The sequence below is a fragment of the Culex pipiens genome, chromosome 3 (assembly GCF_016801865.2).
Source record: "Culex pipiens pallens isolate TS chromosome 3, TS_CPP_V2, whole genome shotgun sequence".
NCBI classification, from domain to species: Eukaryota; Metazoa; Arthropoda; class Insecta; order Diptera; family Culicidae; genus Culex; species Culex pipiens.
The window spans coordinates 151,216,237-151,239,661 of NC_068939.1; the positions used below are offsets into that span (position 1 = coordinate 151,216,237).

A 23,425-nucleotide genomic window follows, 5' to 3' on the forward strand; every position below is an offset into this window, starting at 1 on the left:
TGTTCACTGACCGTTCTCCGTCGAAGCACTGATTTCGATCTCTCTAACACCTTCGGTTGCTCGTGTGCTTGGTGCACACGAGTGAACTACATTTAGCTCAGAACTGTATAAGTTTGTACCTGCTTCAAGTTGCAAATTTTATTCAAGTTTGGTTAATATTTAAGCAATGCAATGTTACAAAAACGGTCGAATTTTCAGAAAATAAACAAGACCTTATTTGTTCAGGGTCGCTGAAGCGGCCATGCCAATCTCGTTATGTTAACCGCAAAGATGATTCTTTGAAACGGAGTGTGATCACATGTTTTAAAACCGCAGCACCTTTCTGAATCTACAGAGGATCCAACCACCAGAAAAAAAAGAAGAAATCGTTATTTTTACAATTTCATCGCTCCTCAACAAGGCAAATCCAATCTACAGAGAACCCTCCACTAAGTGATAGTTGAATCTCCCGAAACTCGTTTCGCTAAGCCATCGGCGATCGTGTGGCGTTTCGCTCTCTCTCTTTCGGTACCACCTTGAGCCCCACTCTTGAAGAACTTGAACCACGGCCGACAACGAGTCCGTTACACTTCAGATTATGTCAACATTCTAGGCGCTTTTTTTTTGTTTAATTTTTTGCTTCCTCTCTCAGTCTCTCTCCGGCGCGGTTGCTGTTGTTTTCCACGCTTTTAAATTCGCGTTTGCTGCGTGGCAGCCAAGTTCTGTTCCGATATCGTTTGCGGCCTCGGAGTTGGCCAAAAAAAAGTTATCTTATCAGGGGCGCTGCTCACGGGTCGGTTTCGTGTATGCCGTTGGCTGTCGCCACATTCGTATTCCGTAGACATGTGATAGGCAAAAATTGATTTCTCATTAGACAGGGTAGACAACAACAGGTTGTGCGGCTTGGCCGGAGTCGGTGACCAACCCTACACGAAAGCGGACACCAGCCGGCCGAATCCAGTTCAGTTGACGACGACGACAAGTGGCCACACAATCGATCGATAACTCTTTGGAGACTCTTGGAAACGGATCTAACCGGCAGCAGGAACTTTTTTCAGCTGCGGACGGCGCACGATTGGTGAAGAAGAGAGTTGGAACATGGCGGCACCCTAGAGTTGGCCACGGAGGCCCCCCACCGGCTGGAGGGAGTGTTGTGTGATAGGCATGTGGTTGAAAGTAATGTGCTTGCGAGAAGCGGAGAAGAGGCCCAAGATAAACTAATTAACACAGAAAACAATAACAAGTGAAAACGGCAGCAGCTTCGCAAGAAATTCGCACACGCAAGCGCAGTAACAAGTGAGTGCTTTTAACCAGGTGTGACTAACACGTGTGTGTATGTGTTAAGGGTTGTGCGTGTGTGCATGATGGCAGATACTAACGCCACCTCGAATGGTACCACTTCCGGCCAAGAAGCCGTTCCCCAGTGGAAGAAGGAGCTGCTCCAGCGGCGCAAGAACCTGGCGAAAACGATCGGCGCGGCTTCGGTGCCGGTTCACGACAGTGCGTCCACGGTGGCGGCCGCCCTCACGACACCGACCACGCCGAGGGCGGGCGGCCCCGCCGGGAACCCCTTTGGCGGGGCTCCAAACGTCAGCAGCAGCGGCAGTGGTCAAAAAGGTACGCGGCCCAAGCTCATTATCGCTGATGAACTCGATTTTTTTTTTGGGTGTTCCTTCTGTTTTTTTTTCTCTGTTGTTTTATCTTGATTTTTCCGTTAATTTGTTTTCACCCGACGACGATAACACATTCCGACGCGGAGGCTTTTGGGTCGGTTTTGGCCGGTTGTGTGTTTATCTATCGCGCAGCTCGGGAAATTGGGAGCGAACTGACCAAAAAATGCCACCGCAATGTGGGATTGTTTTTATCGATTTTTGTGGTGTAAAAGTGTTTGTAAATATCATTTAGGATTTAAATTTAGATAAAACTGATAACGATATACCAATCCCATTACGGACAATTTCTGGGGGGATTAGTGGAGATTATCTTTTTTGACAGTATCGTATTTTTTTAATGATAAAAACTAAATAAATTCACCTATGTGGTTGGTGCCTTCTTTTGGTGATTCGATGGGCTTGGACACAAATTACATCTAGTTTTTCTTAAAATCCGCAATAAAAAGTACATAAATATCACTTAAGTGATCATAACTCGAGACAGGGTTGCCAGATTTACAATGTTTAGGATTCGTTGGAAAGTCTTTTAATTACCTAGCCAACGGTGGGTCGGATAATGGATCCGGACATAGTTTAAATACATTTGAATGAGATCCGGCTTCAAAAAAGTACATAAATATCACTTAAGTGGGCATAACTCGAGACAGGGTTGCCAGATTATTTTTCTGAGTACAATGTAAAATTGATTTTTTATTCAATTTTGAAAAAATAACTTGGCGCCCTCTTGACAGAAAAGCTTCTACATGACAGCTCGTTCCAAGGGGACCATAGTTGATCCATTGAAAAAATGTTGTCCTGTAATTTTTTTTTGCATTTAAATGAAAAAAAAAAACAAACGTTACTTAATCCACCCTTAGGTGGTTGGTGCCTTCCTCACATTAAGAGAGTAATGCAATCTAAAATAAATACAAAAGGGCGGACCTTTCAGTGTTCTATCAACTTGATTCATTATTCATATCATCAGATTGGGTAGTCAGATCTTCATAATTCAGGGCACTTATGTTCTTATAACTTTTGATAGGGTTGTCAGATCTTCAATCTTTTGAACTCGTTGAAACGTTATTATCCAACGACAGGTCGCATGATAGATCCCGGCAACGTTTTCATCAAAATATCTGAGATCCAGCCTCTAAAGAGTTCATAAATAACACTTAAGTGCTCATACCTTTGATAGGGTTGTCAGATCTGCGATCTATTGATTTCGTTGGAAAGGTCTTTCGGTTACTAATATTTGAACAAACCCTATGAAGTTTCGATAAGTAGTTCAAAAGTATAAAAATGTGTTTTAATAAACACCCAGATGTTAGATAAGTGACCGGATATTGTCTCGAACACCACCATGGCATCGGTGGATTCGTAATCAAAACATCTTTTTACGAATTTGAAAAAAATAAGATCTGGCCACCCTGTTCCAAGTTAAGACCACTTAAGTTATATTTATGTGATTTTTTGATCCGGATCTCACCTATCTGTTCAAAAACAATGTCCGTAACAATTATCCGACATGTAGTTGGATAGGTACCGTAAACCGGGGTAACATTGATAGGATTTCAATTTATTTTTCAAATATCATTCAAACTTCAACACTTTTCTCAAGATTTATATTTTTGAAACATGTACTGGTCACACCATTTTCATGTTAATTTTTCAAAACAGCGTTTTTCAAGAGTGCTTTAAAAAATTTGTTTCGATAATTTTTTTTATTTTAAAACCGGGGTGACTTTAAAAGTCCCTGGGCCTTGTAAAGTCAAGGGGCATGATTTGATCCTAGTGCATTAGTTAAAATTTGGGTATACATTATTTTTTATAAGCACTATGGACACCACTTCATGCTACGAGAACTCGCTTTGTCGCAGCCCCAGGGCTTAAGCGTTGACCGATAAGCTGTCTTCGTGAACCAGGTAGTTCTCCGATAGTGAAAATATCACAATTGCACAAGACACCGCTGCTTCTGTGACTTTTTCACTATCACAATGTGGGATTTAGGTGCGACTTTAGGATAGTACAATTGATTTGTTGCTTAGCATCTTTTCCATATCTATTTGAAGTTAAAGTCAGTTGCAAAAAAAAAAAAAAAAACCGGGTTGACTTTAAAAGTCACTGTGTTTCTTACAAATTGTAGTTTTAAAGTGTGCAAATTTAATGCATTCCGTCAAATTGAGCATTGGTATGGTTATCGTCATCAGGGGTGACATTGGGTCTGGGGGGTGAGTTTAGGTCATACAAAAATGCTTTAATTTGTATGACCCAATCTCACCCCCAGACCCAATGCCACCCCTAATGACGGTACATGGAATGTTTCATTAGAAAAATGAAATGTTTGTTTAACTATGTTCAATATTTTTTAAATGTATATAAATTTCAGGTTAAGTAAATATTTCAAAATTTGCTATAAAACTTGTTCTAAAAAAAATGCCTATTATCTGATGATATTTTTGAGTTCTTTTTAAATAACAATAAAAACTAGTCGAGAACAGAACTCTGATAAAGTCTGCAAGTAGTAGACGATATATGTATCTGTCAAGATATTAAAATATATAGCGAAATTAAATGGAACAACTCGTCTCTTTGTATTCATATTAATGAATTCTGCTAAAACACTCAACCAATCCACAAAAACTTGTTACTTAAAAACTAATTTCAACTGTTCGTAGTGTCTTTTTACCAACGTTTGCCTAATTATAGTTAACTAACTTTCAAAATTTGTTGAATGGTCTTCTTAAGGTACTTCTCTACCAAGGTCATTATGGTTCCATTTAAATCCGTTTAAATTGAATTTGTATTTTTTCCTTTTCGCACAAAAAAAATCTTAAACCTTTCAAACCACTCCGGCTATCAATGTCTTCCCGTTTTACGGTAATTGAAAGACTTTTCGAACGAGTTCAAAAGATCGAAGTCTGTCAACCCTGTCTAAAGTTATGACCAACTATGTCCGGATCAATCATCCAACCTACAGGTAATTGAAAAACCTTGTAATAGAGTCTAAAACCTCGAATACTCTGTCTCAAGCAATAACCTCCCAAGTTTTTTCTTAGGTTCAGCTCACTTGTGTGGGTAAATTTGGAATCAGAGGGCATAATTACATGAAAAACACGTAGTTGGACAGTTGTGTTCCTTTTTCTTTGTGAATTCATCATTTGTAAACAAAACTATTTCGATTTAAAAGAAGCATACATCTGAGTTTATCGATTATTTTAGTGCTCGATCTCCCCTTTCGAATGCAATCGAGTGCTTATTGAGGATTGGGATATTTGAGTTTGATAGTTGAATATGTTTACCTCCCTTAAAATGTATGTAATTTTTTACAAATAAGTCCAAATTGAATATTTCAAAGCGAAAAAGTTTGTTTTTTGGTGCTCAAAACATTTTTTTCTATCTGTGATTCAACCCTGAACTGTATAGCGTTCCAAAAAAAATCAGATGGTTTGCTCTGATGCTTTCGGAAAACTTTGTTGTCTACACAGCAAATTCTGATGTTCGTTTTCAGTTAATATTTACTGAAAACTGCACTACTGAAATTTTCAGTTAGTTTTTCGCTGATCTTCAGTTGAAATTTGTATGCAGCTGTCAAAGTTTGCTGAAATTTCAGCAAGTTTTCATTTACTGAAAATTTCAGTAGTGCAGATTTCAGTAAATTTAACTGAATTCAGTAATGAGACATTGGTGTGTACGACGAAGATGCTCAGACTGGCTTGCCGAATATCTTTCTAGAAAAATGCGTTACTGAAAAAAATGCTTGAAAAAATAAATTATTTGAAACCCCTTTTGTGAATCACCATAGTATTAACCAAGTCAAAAATTTCCTCTTTCCATTCGCAATAACTTATATGCTCCAAAACATTCTTTTCGGACAATTGTATTTCAACTTTTAAATTAAATTGCTGTTTTTTTCCAAAATAAAGAAACATTGATCCAATTTACCAAAATATTTAAGGCAAGAAAATCCAAGTGCACCACATATAACGCCATAAATTAGTCTTTTTAAGTTCGCGGAAGTGTCAATCACACCAGAGCAATAACATCCATCAAAATCGATCGCAGTTCGCGAACTTTTAACCCCCCCACCATAATAGCGCAAAAATAAACCGATAAGATACCGCAACAAACGCCTTCCCCGGTATCAACAAGTGCTCCGAATTGTATACATCGGGTATTGAGTTACTGCCACTCATTGTTTACCAAAAATACAATTGCTAACTTTGAAGCGCTCGTTTTGGGTAGCTTTTACAGCCAAACTTATTTTTCGTAAATTTTCAATTCGTTTGACGATTCGTCCAACATTGAATGCAAACGTAGCAGTTTTTTTTCCTGTCTGTTCACACACAACCGACAAACCAACAAAACCACCAAATAGAAGCGAAAAAAATAGCACAACAAAGTTTGTGATCTGGTCCAGTCAGTCCGGCACATTGTTCTACTTTCGTTTGATGACTTTGTTTGCCCATTCGTTCGCTGGTTGCGCACTTGCTCTTTTTGTTTTATTTTTATTTTTTGCGGTTTGTGTTACTGTTATTGGTTTGTTGAATTTCATCTTTGCACAAGTGGTAAATTTGAGGTTCTTCACTGAAAAAAAAAAAAAAACAGTTCGCCAGCAGTTACTGTTGGAAATATATTTATCGACAAACTTGTATTTTGATTAAAATCATGTTGTGCTATCAAATTAAAATAGCTTTACAGCTAGAAGTTTACGTTGATTTTTTTTTTAATTAAAAATCAATAATTCAGAAAAAAAGTTTTGAATTATAGTAAAGAACTTTTTTCTTCACAGAAAAAAAAATCATGGTAATATTACATCTGGGAAGGGGTACATGTCAGAAAAAATTGTAATTTTACCACTGAAAATGTGTAATTTTACCACTTTTCTGGTGTAAAGTCACTTTTTCGGTATAAATTGAGGTAAAATTTAATTATAATTGAGGTAATATTCGGCCTTCCAAAATAACACCTTCCAAATTCACACAATTTTTTACTGTGTTGAAGAGGATCTTGAAATGTTGATTGGCAGATGTCCCATCCCTACACCCAAACGGCGGTCGCATGATTGTGATGCATGGCGGCATGAAAGTATATCAGAATCTGCATGAAAACTGTCCTCATGCATTTTTTGCGATATAGGGGTATGACATTTTTGCCCGTTACCGACAATTATCGACATTACCGACGGCTTTTTGGTTGTATTTCACAAAAAAAAACCTTTACAGAACGAGGATTGAACCACCAACTTCTTGGTTATTGATCCGACACACTACCACCGCGCCATGGACGCTTGATGAAAGAGCACCAACATATTCTTCTCTTTGGAGTTTTGCTCGGGGACGGGCCAGCATTATATGTGTTGGTGAGAACTGCAGATCGCTGAAATGTTTACACGCGGGCAAAAATTATCTACGGGCTTGCTGCAACTTTTTTATAAAATGTGACATTTTCTGCAGCAAATCCGCTGTTACAGATTTTGAGATATATTTTTCCTTTGGGTGTATGTCAATAATACACGGGTCCCCCACAGACCGTTATTATAAATAAAAAATTTCCACCCAAACCAATGATTGGACATGGTTCCTGGGACCATTCTGCACCTCTGGGCCAAGTTTCAAAATATTTGCCGGCAGAAATTTCGAATACGGTCAGTTTTAGTGTTTCGAGTAGAAATTAAGGGGAAATCACATGTAAAATGCATAGGAAAAGATCAAAGTTTCAATGTTTTAACTCCAAAACATTACTGATTATGGTTTTAAAATGGTATTAACATGTAGCAGAATGATATAAAAACGATTTACAGCTCTGACTTAGCCGGATTAAGCCGAAGTTAAGTGACTTAAATATATTATTTACAAGTTTATACCTTAATATTTAAAAAAAAATCCTACATCAAGGAATTTAAAGTCAAGGAAAACTAGATAGCACAAAAATAACTTAAAATGGGGTGACTTTGAGCCAAGGGGTGACATTGTACCAATAAACGCATAAAGATTGCTTTGATAAGCTTGAATTTTGTGTAAATTTATTTAGGGACCATCCATAAACCACGTGGACACTTTTTTGGGAATCTCGAACCCCCCACCCCCCTTCGTGGACAATTGTCCATACAAAAAAAATCTTTTTTGTATGGAGCGTGGACAATCACCATACCCCCCCCCCCCCCCCTAAAGTGTCCACGTGGTTTATGGATGGTCCCTTACTTGTAGATGGATTAATTTGGTCTATTTATGTTCTCACAAAGCAATTTGATGATATTGCTACGCAAATCTGCTTATTCTGTTTGAAAAAAGACTGTTGGTTTAAAATTTAATTAATTAAATAAATTTAAAATCTCCTGGAATCCTCCAAATTTGAAAATTATGCTAACGTTTTTTTCAGTTCTGAATCAATTCCTTCTGAAATCAAATAAATCAATCAAAATATTAGGGAAACAAATTTTGTGACGTGGCAAGTTTGTGACATAGCAATTAGAATAAAATTGTTCTTTTTTGTTTTAAATTGTTTCCAAATTTTAAACTTACGAATGAAATCCGGAGAGTACTCCAGCTATCATTTAGCTCATATATTTTTGTGGTCCTGAGTAATGACTATACTTAGCAAAAGTTTAATGGCACAACTTCCCACAGGATTAATATTTCAAACCAACCAATTATTTTTTAACATTGCAGTTATCGTCATAAAAAAAAATAACTTTTCATAATTGAATAAAATAATGTTGATACACTCATAGTTAGGATTCAATAAAACATATTATTGATCATCAAGAACGTTCACTAATAATGTATTCATCAAAACAAATCCTACTTCTGCCCAATGTGAAAACACAATCAATCTTTTAACAAGCTTGGCATATCTTATGAAAACATGAAAATAGTACAGTTAAATATCAAATCAAATCAAATTGTTCGCTCTACAACATTACCAACCAAACTGGGGTGAGAGGCAACCACGTTTAACACTCTAACACCGAACCCGATATAGTCAAGTATGTACAGGCGATGTAAGTTTTCAATGTGACTTGTGTCCTAAAACTCTTGTCGGGGTCAAACGGTAAGGCTTATGAAACTAAAGCTTTATCTATTTTATCTATTTTTTTAGTGTTTCGTACTTATTGAACTTTTTATGGCAGAGGACATAATCTAAGAACAATATTTGCAACGATTATACTTTGCAATTCAAGCTTATCGAGCTTGGTGTTAAGCTATCTGGCTATTATAAAATCGTAAAATTTGGCACAATGTCACCCCTTGGCTCAAAGTCACCCCATTTTAAGTTATTTTTGTGCTATCTAGTTATCCTTGACTTTAAATTCCTTGATGTAGGAGTTTTTTTTAAATATTAAGGTATAAACTTGTAAATAATATACTTAAGTCACTTAACTTCGGCTTAATCCGGCTAAGTCAGTGCTGTAAATCGTTTTTATATCATTCTGCTACATGTTAATACAATTTTAAAACCATAATCAGTAATGTTTTGGAGTTAAAACATTGAAACTTTGATCTTTTCCTATGCATTTTACATGTGATTTCCCCTTAATTTCTACTCGAAACACTAAAACTGACCGTATTCGAAATTTCTGCCGGCAAATATTTTGAAACTCGGCCCAGAGGTGCAGAATGGTCCCAGGAACCATGTCCAATCATTGGTTTGGGTGGAAATTTTTTATTTATAATAACGGTCTGTGGGGGACCCGTGTAATAATATCTGTCAGCAATTCTCTGAGCCTTCAAGCAACGATTTTTGATGTTGTTGTGAGTGCTTTCAATATAACCAAAAAGACCATTTTGCGTCATCAGCTCGTCTTCATTTAATTTTGGCAGTTTTGAAATATTCGAAAAATTGATGTTTGAGAACAGGGGTTCGAAACATTGCTTGTCTTATGCCAAAATTTGTGTGTTGAATATAATGAAAGCCATAAAAAACTAAAGAGCTAAAAGGCCCTTTTTGCATCGGTATACGACCTACTTACGAATAACCAACTAACCAAAAAGAAAATGCTTGAGATTGTTCATCTACACGTCCTTCAAGTATCATAAACTAAAAATACATGAAATTATGTTTTAAATTTGGAGAAAAAAGAAAATTAGTGTCGGAGGTCATGGTGGCTCTCAAGGCTTTTTGAAAACTCACCCGAGAAATTACTTCTGTAAAAAAAAACTAAAAAACTAAAGAACTAAAGAACTAAATAACTAAAGACCTAAGGATCTTAAGAACTGAGCAATTCTCTGAGATTTCGATCATTCTATTTTTTTTGTATTTTTTAATCCGGCTGAAACCCTAAGAAGCCGTTTGCATCATTAGTTTGTCTATATAATTTTCCATACAAATTTCTCAGCTGTCCATACACAAATTTAAATATATATTCAAAAATCTGTATCTTTTGAAGGTATTTTGATCGATTTGGTGAATTCGGCAAAGTTGTTGGTATGGATAAGAACCGCACTGAAAAAAATGATAGGTAAAAAAAATGTTAATTTTTTAATTTCCAGAGTGTGCAATTTTTTTTTCTTATTTCGATTTTTTTTAAAAATCAGTATTGATTCAAAAATTCATAACTCGGTCAAAAATTTTTTGCACACTCTGGATATTTCTGAAAAGTTGGCACTTGATGTCCCCTAAAATATATCAAAAAATAAAAAATAAAAATAAAAATTAGTTTGTTTTTTTGCAAATCAAGTGTTAAGGACAAAAGGTGAAATTAAAAATCTTCCAAAAAAATTTTACCATGTATCATTTTTTTCAGTGTAGTCCTTATCCATACCTTAAACTTTTCCACCAAACCGACCAAAAAACCCTTCAAAACATACGGATTTTTGAATTTTCATATTTCATTTTTGTATGGACAGCTGTCAAATTTGTATGGAAAATTATATGGACAAACTAATGATGCAAATTGGCTTCTTTGGGCAGACCGAAGGCACCAAAAAAGTTTCAGGTGGATTAAAAAATACAAAAATTAAAATTTTAGGAAAAATACCTATTTCGTAGACTAAAAAACTCAAGAACTAAATATTATCACACCCGCGCAAATTTGATTTTGCATTTAAACAATAATTTTGAAATCTTGTTTTACTACATTTAGATTTGTCAAAAAAAAAAAAAAGTGTGTATATCAGAATATAAAAAAAAACTTTTCTCAAGATACAGGTTTTCGAATATTCGCAGGCCCATTGTTGATGTAGGGTTCGCAAAATTGTACGGAAAAACTAAGGATGCAAACTAGCTTCTTTTGAACTCTAGGGAATACATGGATGAAGTTTCATTAAAAACTTAAACTACGAAGTAAAATCGATTTTCGAAAACTTAGAGCTTTACTCTCTTACCTTTTGCAGTAAGAACCAAGCATGACCAAGCATGAAAATATGTTTTTCAAAATGATTCGAAAACATCTTATTAATTACCCGCAGCTTTTGAGAGAAAAACAAAAAGGAAAATATAAAAAAAATGTGTTTGAAAATTTTAATTTCGATTGATTTTTACCAATCAGTTGAGGTTGTTAATTTAGTTATCAGCAGAATACGTAATAATTAAAACTTGAAGAAAAATATATTTGTCAAAACAAATTTACAAACTCTACAAACTTTAAAAGTCGCAGATAAGTACAAAATGAACTGAAATTCAAAAAAAAAATCATTAAAAAAGTTTTTAAAATTGTACTCTGTCCGTTGAGTTATTTTTTTTTCAAATTTAATAGCAAAGAAATTGGTCAAATGCCTGATTTAAGACAAAATTTGAGATTAAAAGTAATGTTGATTGCTTTGCTGGCCAAACGTCATAACCACGCACCGATACTGTCGACTGTCATCACGACACATGCCGAAATTTTTTATTCACTTTTTAATGCGCTTTTCGTGAAGCTCTAACATAAGATTCCATTTTGATATGGTACCATTAGTTAGGTGTTTTTTGTTGATGACATCAAAGGTATTTCTATCACGTTGCATCAACTAGGTTCGACTAAAATAAATATAAAAAAAAAACTTTATGCTTTTCGGTGCTACCCATTGTTAGCACTTTGACCAAGCAGCTTTGAAGTTACCCAATTGACCCATTTGAAACGCAACCGCAGCGCAATTTCGCCCGAGCGACTTAAGTACTTTTTATCGATGGCACGATGACGACGTAGAAAAAAAAACCGCCTCAATTTGCCAAATTTTCCCCCCTTGGTAAGCGGCGCGAAATGAAACCACTCTTCAAGTACCTCGCACGACGTCACAAAGTACCACAAACACATGCACATATCGGTTGGTGTGTCTCACCTTAACAATCAGCAAAATACATACTTTACTCCCGCTGCCAACCATAACAACAGGTGTTTGGCGATGATTTATTTCAACCAAAAAAAAAAAGAAAAACATTACCAGAAAAGGCCCAAGTGGCGCTTCTGGCCGATTATTGCCTGGCCCCAAAGCCAGAGGTTGCCCACATGTGGGGAGGTTCATTTACATTTTATCCGAGCGCACACATACACCAAGACAAACTGATTTGCAGCGCGATCATTATTGTACATTCGAACGGAACCAACGCCACTCTTTCTCTGCTAGCCGGTCCAAGTACTTACCTTCATACGTGTTTATGTGTGTGTTTGTACGTGTGCACATATTATTTAATAATGAAAAAACAACGGCATGAAAGTGGTGAGGCAAAAAAAAACTTTTTAATCGATTTGAATATGAAAACGCAAACTTTGCGCAAATATAAGCCAAATAGTCAGAGTGGGATGAGGAAGACATAGGAGCCGGCGAACCGAGTGTGATGGTGGAGCCACGGAAAAAACATCAATGCTTAAATAAATTTATGAGAAAAATGTAAGTTTGCTTGAAATTATCATTTCACTCTGCGAAGCAACAAACATTTTGAGATAATTGTTAAGCATAAGCTAAACTCAGAAGAAACGAATAAAGTTCCATCTCATGACATATCCTTGAAATTTTAAAAAAATATTTCAAAAAATCAAGAAAAACCTTCAGATGGCCGACTGGTTAGAGTCCCAGACCTGATCAATCCAAAGGGTGTGAGTTCGAATCCCACCTGATTCTGTTTCGGTTTTGTTCATATTCAAAGTTCCAATTCCTGATTCCAAATTTCAAAGGTACCGACCGGGATTTGATCCCTGAACCTTCTGCTTGTGAGGCAGAAGCCGTAACCATTAAGCCACGGAGCCGGTTCAGTCAATAAAATTTTGGCAGCTATCCATGCAAAATTGGTATGTAAATATTCGAAAATCTGTATCTTATCAAGGCATTACGTTCGATTTTCAATGTTAAAACTAAAATCTCTGAATTTAAATATTTCGAAAATACATTGAAAATCGGACCGCAAGTTGCTCAATTTGGCCATTCTAGGGATGATTCGATAGAAATTCAACGTATTTAAACGTATTTGCAAAAAAAAAACATAAATCATTATTTGACAATTCCATGCAACTTTCAGTTTCTTTGATTAGTAAGAACGTCATTAGTTTTCTCCTAAAATATCATTTTTAAATGCTTCAATTTATGGGAAGTTTGACATTCATTGAAACAATACAAACTTATGTTTTCAATATTTCTCAGGCATTTGATTTTTTTTAGAAACGATCAATAATTGGGCAGTCCAGACTCGATTATCCGAAGGCCTCGGAAAAATTTCACTTCGGATAATCAAATCACGAAAAAAAAATTGTTTCGCTGTCTAATTTTTGATTGTTGAGCACTGGTATGACCCCCTAAACTACGCTAAAATTATTTAGAATTTTTGAATCCAAGATGACGGCCAAAATGGTGGTGATGCAATATTGAAAAAATGCATTTTATTTTTTAAATGGTAATCAACAACTAAAATTTTATTAAAATGGGGTCGTAGAACTTAAAATTTATGTTAAAAACAAGAAAATGAAAAAATACGAAATTTTTTTTTGTTCGTGATTCGACTATCCGAAGTCTTATATAAACCTTCGGATAATCGAGTCTGGATTGTATAAAAATTGCTGTGAATTTATGCAACATTCGGCCTTAGAAAAATACGTAATTTTCAAGTAATATTTGTTGTGGGTTTTTGTCTTATTCAAACATTCCAAGCTTCAGCTTCAGCTTCATTTTTTTTTATAAAATGGATCAGAGTATTAGCATAACACTGGATTACATATTAAACAAGAGTAGTTTAATGAAAATAAACAGAAACAAATTTAATAAAACTTTCATTAGATATTTTTTGTAAGATTTATTTATTTAAATTTGACCAGTTAAAGATAAAATATTAAAAATAAAAATTCATGTGACTTTTAATTCATTGAAATAAATTAAAAAAAAGTTAAGTTGAAAATGAATTAATCTTTAAGATATCTTTAAGTGAAATTTGCATTCTGATAAAAATAGACAGCAAATTTAAATCACAGCGCATTTTTGAAATCAAACCTGCGTTGTCTGTACTTTAGTTTATTTCGTAGTTTACGCTTTAATTTGTCATGAAAATTTCAATCTTTCTGTAAACATCTAAAATTTGTGATTATATTTGTGCATTGAAACCAATAACTTCAAAAAAAGAGGGGAGGAATTCCTTAAATTAACTAGAAAACTGTGCATTTTATTGAGAAAATGTGAAGTATTTTTCTATTGCAAACATGATTTTACATTTAAAAATTAGGTTTGATTTTTGTTTGTACATTTCCTAAATTTTTGAGGTTTTCCTTTTGAATTTTTTCCATACTTCTCTGTGGCTGATTCTAACTATGTTTTCTGAATTCTCTACAACTTGCTAAAGACACCATATTGATCAGAAAATTCCTTTCCATGATACTGATTTTCGAACAACTACTTATCTTTTTTTGAAGAGACAAACAACGATAATGCAGCCAATTCGAAAAAATTCAAATGATATTTTCTATTTTGATAGAGCAATTCTTCAAACATAAAAATATAAAATTTTCGAAAAGGAATGAGTGTAAAAAATAAAAATTGAACTTAAAAAAATACGCCTTTTCGCTTTTTGACGTTGAGCAATTCGCTGAGATTTCGGCCATCCGATTTTTTCGATTTGTTTTATCTGGCTAAAACTTTTTGGGTGCTTTTCGTAGCTCCATAGAAGCCAGTTAGCATCATTCATTTGTCCATATCATTTTTCATAAAAATTTGGCAGCTCTCCATACAAAATGGCAAAATGGCTGGGCAAAAAAACTTTGACCAAGTTTTGCTTTATTTGTAAAAAAAGAGATTTTTGAATTCATTTTGATATAACGAAATAATTTTTAAACAAAAGAAACATAATTAAAATTTTGATACGGCGACCCTTTTGATAAAAAATATTTTGATTTTTTTTTTAATCTTGCCCAACATTTAAAAAGTTAAATTAAGTGTTTAAGCCCTTTCATATAGCTAAACTTAATTATAAAATTTCAAAAAAACAAATTTAAAATGGCAGAAAATTTCACAACATTTTCTCTTTTTTTACCGTTCAAAATTGGACTATTAATTCCAGAGCTATCGGTGATCAATATACGAGGGCTAATTGGGCAACACTTATACAATCTATTTTTTCCTGTTTTATTTATCTTTTCAAAAGCTGTATCATCAAAGCCAAAAAAGGAAAATGTAGCGAATTTACTGAGCTATTAATTATTTTTGTTTCGAAAATGGGCAAACATTGGCACTATTTTTTAAAGTTTAAATTAAAAAAATACCAGAAAATTGCTATAACTTGGTGCATTTTATCAAAATTTCACTTAAGTACTTTTTGATTGCAAATTTAATTTGACAATTAAAACTAACGTCAAAGAATTGTTATGTCCTTTTAAGATAAAAATAAAACATAAAAACACTAAAAATAGTGTGTTTTTAAAAATAAATTTAGTGGCAAAAAGTGATTTTAACAGTCAGCATTTTTTTCTGTGTATACATTTTTATTGGTATAGTCCACAATTTTGCCGAAAACACTAAATCGATTAAAACATACCTTGTAAAGATTTATGAATTTTCACATGCCACTTTTGTATGGACAGCTGACAAATTTGTATGGAAAATGATACACAAAGACAAACTGATGATGCAAAATGACCTCTTTGGGCATACGGAAGGAACCCACAAAGTTTTAGAAAGATTAAAAATACAATAAAATGATATTTAATAAAAGCTCCTTTTTCATTTACTTTCATATCTGCTGTTGAAAAGAGTCCTATAAAAAATGTTCAATACTTCTAGGATTGATCTCGAATTGTAACAATTTCAAATATCAGATATCTTCCAGTGTCAAAATAGCCGCGAAACAGTCGGAACGCCAAGAATAACACCCTTTTTTTTTGGTGCATTAATGCACCAGGTGGCAAAAGCAACGCCAGCTGGAACCATTTTAGATCTCTCAGAATGGTGTGGCTCTGATTTCGGACTGGATTCGCTGCTCTTGTGTGATGCGAATCCACTTCGCCCCGGGCTGACGCTTCTTCATTCCTCGTCATCTGTGCCACATTCCAGCGGTCCGGTTCACTGGCAACCTGTTTATAACTCGTACCTGGGGTTATTTCACCAACAATGTGTGGGCCTCCTGTTTGTGCGAAGGATTTCCGAAATTCAAATTTGAAACACGGCAATATTTCGCTGAATCCGACCACCCCCCCTCAAAAGTGGGTTAATACCATCAATTGTTTGCTCGATTTTCCTTGAATTCCTATAAAAATACCCTCATTGGTATGTACGTTCCGCCGCCGATAGCCATCGCGCGAAAGAGCTTTATCTACTTACTGAAACGTGACACTCTGGCGGGATCAACCCGTCCCCGCTCGGGCTGTCCCACATAAAACTGAACACAAATCCGACCTACTTGTCCCCCTGCTGCTGCTCCTCGCCTCGTATACGCGTGTTCTACTTTGGGTCGTACTCCGGTTTTATTTTTTTAAATTCGCACTCACCTCAATCCGGCTGGCCGGCCAGACCTTGGTCGTTTCGCTGGCCAAGATCCGATTATGCGACCATGCGAGCGTTACGATGTTGGGGGAGGGGTTGTACTGGGGGCAATCCCAAAGTCAATTAGTCAACGAAGAACTTTCTAAAATTTCAGATAGCTCTTCTGGGCATATCTGGTGGAGAACATCTTGCCCAAACCTTAAAGGTTTGGGATGATACAAATCAAGATGGTTTGTGTGGATATAACCGGATTAACCAACGTGGAGTTGTCCGTTTTATTCCCTCATTCTGCGCTGCGGAGCAGCGCAGTGGTTCATCGGTTAAAGTGAACCGGTCAACCTGCGCGAGTGAACTAACCTCAATGTGCGTTTTTACACTGCGTTGGGATCATAAGAACTCTATAATATTTAAGTTAATCCCGGTTCCGTGCGTTGACCGCTGGTATTTTCTCCATCGACGAGGTCTTCACGTGCGTTCGCGGAAGTGTTGCCAGTTTTGAGGGTAAAAAAAAAACAAAAAAGTTCTTCTAATATTTATTGTTGCTTGGAATTACTAAATCTGGATCAAATTAATCCTAAAAAATAAAGCATTAAAACTAGATCTGGCATCACTGCAGGATCAACGCCATGCACACGCGCAGCAGATCGTAGAAAGGTGATAATTTCTCCGGCGCGCGATGCGCGGATGCGTTTCTCATTCTACCTTCCACCACGCAGCAGTGCTCTCGACCCGCGACCTACCTGCCCTGTCTCACCTGTCTTTGCGTGTTCATCCCACACCACTCAAGAGAGTCGAGAGCGAGAGAGGTTTATTTACACGCGCGCCTATCACTCGAGCGTTTTGAAGAGAGTGAACCTCGCGCAACTCCACCCGCGTCGTTGTGTTGACTTCTTGATTGATTGTAGTCGTGGAGTGAACCACGCGTTCAGGGTTGTAATCGGAGGTTGAGTCGTTATCAGTTTTATGTTTATGTTTTGGTTAAGGGTTACCTGTTTGTACAAACGTCACTAACTTCATGTTCTATGTTTCTCTGCACACCACCCCCCCACTTTCATCGACCTGAACACCCGCACAACCACCATCAATGCACCAAAGATCCATCCGGTGAAGCCACTAGTAGTAGTCCAGCGGCGACGTCACCGTCCGATGCTAGTCCGTCAGCGTTAGCGCTAGCGTTAGTAGACAGCCCTAACCGAGATTCACCTGCTTCGCCAACAGCCGCCGCGTTCGGAACTCCGGTGTTCGTAGGTCACTCGCCGACGTCGTCACCACCTGGGAATGAACTCTCGCCGCAGCAGCAAGTGTTGGTGAAGTCGTCACTCGGCCGTCCCACTAACACAGCCACTCGAGAGGCGACGGGGGTACTTGCTGCTGGCACGTCGGAGAAACAACCGTTGCAGCACACTCAGCAGTCACATTCCAATGACGGTCCGGAGAGCACCTCCATTGGTAGCAATAGTCGGGCAGCAGTACTGGCAGCAGTAGCACCAGCTCCAAACAGTGGTCCAGTGGGAAAGTATGCCGCGGCGGCCGGTGCTGGTGTTAGTGGAAGTGTTGAGTGTGAGCGCGAGCTAACGCGACCAGCTTCAGGTGAAACCAACAGTTATAGCAGCGGCAACAGTGAGAGTTGGAAATTGAAGAAAAACACTTCAAGTGCTTCGAGCCCGAACGGTGGTGGCAGCAGTCAAACGGTTGCCAAAATGGTTGCAGCGAGTGCTGAAGAGATTGTTGTTTACGAGAAGAACCGATTTGTGGGGAACGGGACGGGCACCGGTGCGGCGATCCCCGGGGAAGTGGACTCGGCGGAAGAGCTCAAGTACGGGCCGGGGATAGTGTCGAAGTTGCGGTGCCGATATCTGAGTTTGGCGCTGCGGCAGTCCGCGAACAAGCAGCGACCGTCGTTGAATAGTATGCGCCGTGCGACAAGTTTGAACAATCTGCTGGACGAAGAAAGTGAGGATCTGAGCGAACGGGAGAATTCGATCGAGGCGAAAGATCACTCGCAGGACAAGTCGCACCAGTACGAGAAATTGGGTCGGGAGCATCAGCATAATCAGCTGAACCTGCGGGAGCAGCACCAGCAGCAGCAGTTCCACCAGCAGAAGGCAAAAACTCCGGACGAGTACATTTCGACGTTCCAAAAAAGCGTACAGAACAGTTATACGCGAAGTGGCCGACAGACGGAGAAGAAGAACGAGTACAATCGGTACAATAAGCAGCGTGGCGCGGACTCGCTGAAACGGGCCCGATCAGTTGAGGCGCTGGTGCGCTACGATCATAAGGCCTGGGAGCGCGATATACAGAAGGAGAATCTGTACAGCAGCAACGACAGCAATGTGATCATACTGGACGAGATTTGCAGCAACGGGACGGCGACCAGCAACAACATCAACAACAGTAACGGAAACAATAACAACTGTCAATCGGTGGCGATGAACAAGGCTGCCGCTGCTGTAACCGCGGAGTTGATAGTGGACTGCGTTACGATCGAGGAGAAGATTATCAACGGGCGCGAAAAGGGTGACCCGAAGCCCAAGCGGCTGACCTCGTTCATCGATGCGGACGAGCGTCCGCCGCCGGACGTGGTGCGGCAGACGATGAAAATTTTCGAAGCCAACGCCAATCGCCGACGACCCGTTGCCAGAACTAACGGTGCTGCCGGGGAGGTGGCCGCCAAGGTGGCCAGCTACAAGTCGATCATCTCGCACGAAAAGCCCCCCATTACGCACCCCAAGCCGCCGCTCAGCCCGAAAAAGCCAAATATCATCCCGCGAGCCACTAGTCCCAAGTCGAATGGCACTGGCCCGGCCAACACTGCCAACGGTCTGAAAGACAAACCCCCGATGCTGCCCAAGCTGGACCTGAACGTGATCCGCACCTCCCTGGAGACGACCAACAACGCCAAGAACGCCGCCGCGACTCCACCGACGCCGCCAATTCCAAACAATACCGTCACATCGACGCCGCTATCGGTTCGCGTTGAGCCGCCCCAAGCCTACCGTCTCAAGTATGAATCACCCGCCTTATCGCCAAACAACAACACCACCAGCAAAGTCACTACAACTACGACGGCGACAAATCGTGCCGAGAGTCCTCGATTCTCGACCGCAGCCCCGGCTCTCCCGGCAAGTATGCAAAACAACACAAACAGTACGGCTGCCACGTTCGTCGATTCACCATCGATTCAGGCGCTCACGAGCAAGCTCAGCGGTTTGAACATTGCGACCTCTACCCCGACCAGCACACGCTCACCAACTCCATCGGATCCAGCACTCGTCGCCGCCACCCCCACGCCTCCGCAGGCTCCCCCGCGTGCCGTCCTGCAGTACACCACCAGCGACGAGGAGGACGACGATCCGGACGATCCCGAGCAGCGTGAGTACTCGATCAACAGTGATCGCGGCAGCGATAGCCAACCGGATGACCTTGAGCTAGACGACTCTGCCGGCGAAGACGACGACGACGACGAGCCCGATACGAGCAAGACGGTCTCGCGCGCCGCCATGGACAACATTGCCAAGGCAGGCGTTACGACGCAATTCCGCTTCAACGGTGGCGCCCAGAACAAGTCGCATCTGCCCGGTCCCAACAATGGCGGCGGTGGCAGCCCCGGTGTCAAACTGCTCGCCAGCAAGCGGCTGAACGTGGACGATCACTCGTCAAATTCCTCATCGACGTCGTCATCGCCGATCACAGTGCCACCACCCGCGGTCGTTCTCACCCAGAAGCCGCCCGTGCCGCTGTCCCGCGAGAGCCTGTCGGCGGCCAACGGCCTCAGGGCGGCCGCTAGTGTCACAGCCAATAGCAATAGTCTTAATAATCATAGCAGTAGCAATGCCAATACTAGTGTTAATACCAACGGAAGCAAGTTAGTGATAAATGCGTCAGATTCCGCGAGTGCTCCTACCCCTCCCCTCCCGACCGCAGTGTCGTCAAGTGACGTGAAAACGGGCAGCCTGACGGCCCGCGAAATCGAGAAGAATCAAATCAATCTAGAGAAGAGTGGAAGCGAAGAAGCTAGTGAAAAAGTGGTTCCGAAAGCTCCGAACAACAGTGGTGACAACAGCGCAAGCGGTGGTGACTTCTTCATGGCCAAGTGGGGAACGCAGGCCGCGACCGCACCGCCGACCACGGCCCCGCCCGCCGTGCCCGTGCTGGTCAAGAAGAAGGTCAAGGCGCCCCCGCCGCCCACCGAGGCCAACACGATGGTGTTCAACTTTAGCGACCGGAAGGACGTGCCGGACTACATCGAGAACGACGGAATTATTCTGCGACCGCGCCCGCGGGAGCTGCCCAAGGTGAGTCACCCTCTTTTCCCCCGTTCTCTTGTTTATCAAAGTCGATATTTATCTTGCCACTGTGCTTACTTAAAACTTTATCAGCGCGGGGATGCACTTTTTGCGCGATAAGACATAAAGGAAACTCTTGAGCTTGGGCTGAAAAATTTATAGCTTTGTCATGTCTTTCTTCCAGACTTGAGAGAGTTACACAACAGTACGCTTCGACTTTAGTGTGACTTGTGCGTGTTTTGAAATTTCCTAAATTTTACGTAACAATAAAAAAACAGTCACAGCATAAAAATGTTGATAAGGCTTATCGTCACGATTGGGTATTTTATCGTGTCGAACTACTACTTTCAATTTTATTTTTTTCGATGAAACAACCAGTCACAAATACCTTAAAAAGTTGTTTGCTTCAAGGTGCGGTTCGTCGTACCATGTTGAAGAAAGAAAAAAACAACACACATCAAATCATTCATGCGCCTTGACTCTGCTACAGTCTGCGCGAGCACGTATTAGTCAGATCGTGCTTTTTTTATTACGCGCGCTGCCTCGAGAGACTCCTTCCAAGAACTAAGAACTCACATTTGGAATACTCGCTCGTGTGGGTACCGTTAAACAAGGTGACATTGTTGAATTATTTCTTTCTGTTTATTATATTTGGAGTTTAACTTATTTTGCATTAAACTTCTAATCTCACTTTTTTTCAATTTCTACTTGAATTCGAAAAAAAATGTAATTTACCTATTTTCCTGCTACTGTTAGCTTTCATTCAAATATGAAAACCTAGAATTAAGAAATTTTAGGGAAAACATAAATTTTTTAGCAACATTTCTATACATTTTTATTTTTACAAGTCTTAAAACAAATTTGACAGCTGTCCATACAAAAATGGTATCTAAATATTCTAAAATCTGTACATTGAGAACGGAATTGCAGATAAGTTTTGTATTTTTGGCAAAATTGTAAGTATAGCTAAAGAAAAATTAACACTCTTAAATATTCACTTATTTTTTTAAATTTAACCCTCTGCAACCCAACCCCGCCTTCCATTTTTTCCATTTTTCAACCAAATTTTGATCTATAAAAGCATTGGAAAGAAGAACTCTTAATTTTTTTGAAATTTATGGATTGGAAGTTTTACTTGTTTTATGTGACTTTGCCAATGTTTTAAAAAATGTCATTTTTTTAGAGGTCAACTTTAGCAGTGTTTTTACTAACATTTCTTATATTTTTAGTAAAACGAGGTATGCAGTAATTTTTCTAGTGCCCCAGACTATGCCACTACGCATTTATTTACAACTTAAATGATAATGATGTAAAACATGAAAAAATACATAGGCAAAATGTAATGATAGGAGGTGGCAGAGTAGGCCAAATACTATCAAAAACAAACATAAACTAAGCAAGATAAATGCAGATTAAAATACTAAAAATGATACAACAAAAACATAAAACAAAAGAAGTAAAGTTTTTCGTAGAACAAAAGTTGCTCAAAATGACCTCCTGAACAAGGCAAAAAAAAATTCGTAAAAAAAATTGGGCAGTAGAGGGTTAATATTCTAACGCAAAAAAATATTTGCGAAAAGCCATAATTTTTGAACATTTTAATTTTTGATATTTTTCTGCGGTCAAAAATACAAATTTCGGGTTATGGACTCAGTAAGGTACATATTTGAAAGTAATGGCATTTAAAGAAAATATAAAAGATTTGCGGTCGAAATAGTAATTTCACTTCATTTTTGATGCAGAAATTTTTATAGAATGTTTCATAAAAAAATTCTACACAGAAAAAAAAAATTGGAAGCTGTAATTTTGGAAGGAACCTCTTTTATGATGTAATTTTACCTCAATTTAGACTGAAAAAGTGACATTACACCAGAAAAGTGGTAAAATTACACATTTCCAGAGTTAAAATTACACCTTTTTCTGACATAAAAGATGTACCCCTTCCCAGATTTAATATTACCATGATTTTTTTTCTGTGTGTCTAAACTGAGATTTTTGAGAATAATTTTTATTTTTATTTCAACAGTTCAAAACTGGATGTATTTTTTCGAAAATATCTTAAAAACTTTCAAAAAAATCAAAATCAAATTATTCGCTCTACAGCATTGCCTTGGCGTTCTCGATTGCGAGATTCCTACTCGAAACTAGGTGTCCGAAGGCTTGATTGTTGAGGCAATTGCAAACCTCTTTTTACACCTAAGCTTCCATCCACCCCGGGATTCGAACTGACGACCTTTGGATTGAGAGTCCAACTGCCTACCAGCGACTCCACCGAGGCAGGACCCAGGGAGACGACTCCTACCGGGGCCAACATTTACTTCCCTGTCCGACGGAAGGCGTGATCAGACAAATCTCGTCTCAAAATTTGCCACCGGGACCTTCTGGGATCAAACCCAGGCCGACTGGGTGAGAGGCAACCACGCTTACCCCTACACCACGGTCCCGGCTCGAAAAAACTTTGTGATTCCTATAATAAATTTTGAAGATTGGACCTCTAGTTGCTGTAATAAAGCCACAAAAAGAAAAATAATCAGAATTTTTTTCATCACCCTAATGGCACCCAATTTTAATAATTTTAAATTAAGACTTACATTTGAAAGAAGCCAAATTTCAAATTAAAGTTTCTTTTAAC

The 23,425-nt window shown here is 38.6% G+C and overlaps 1 protein-coding gene across 4 annotated transcripts in view; it reads left to right on the forward strand.

Moving 5' to 3' along the window:
* LOC120420007 (uncharacterized) overlaps positions 1-23,425 on the forward strand; it is a 133,512-nt gene that overhangs the window by 9,795 nt on the left and 100,292 nt on the right. For 2 of the 4 annotated variants that reach the window (XM_039582911.2, XM_052709730.1), the window contains exons 2-3: positions 1,025-1,596; positions 17,600-20,802. In XM_039582911.2, the coding sequence (XP_039438845.1) occupies positions 1,341-1,596; positions 17,600-20,802 (3,459 nt within the window). In that variant the 5' untranslated portion in view covers positions 1,025-1,340. The remainder of the gene's footprint in view (positions 1-1,024; positions 1,597-17,599; positions 20,803-23,425) is intronic. The other 2 variants (XM_039582909.2, XM_039582910.2) reach the window with 2 other exon arrangements.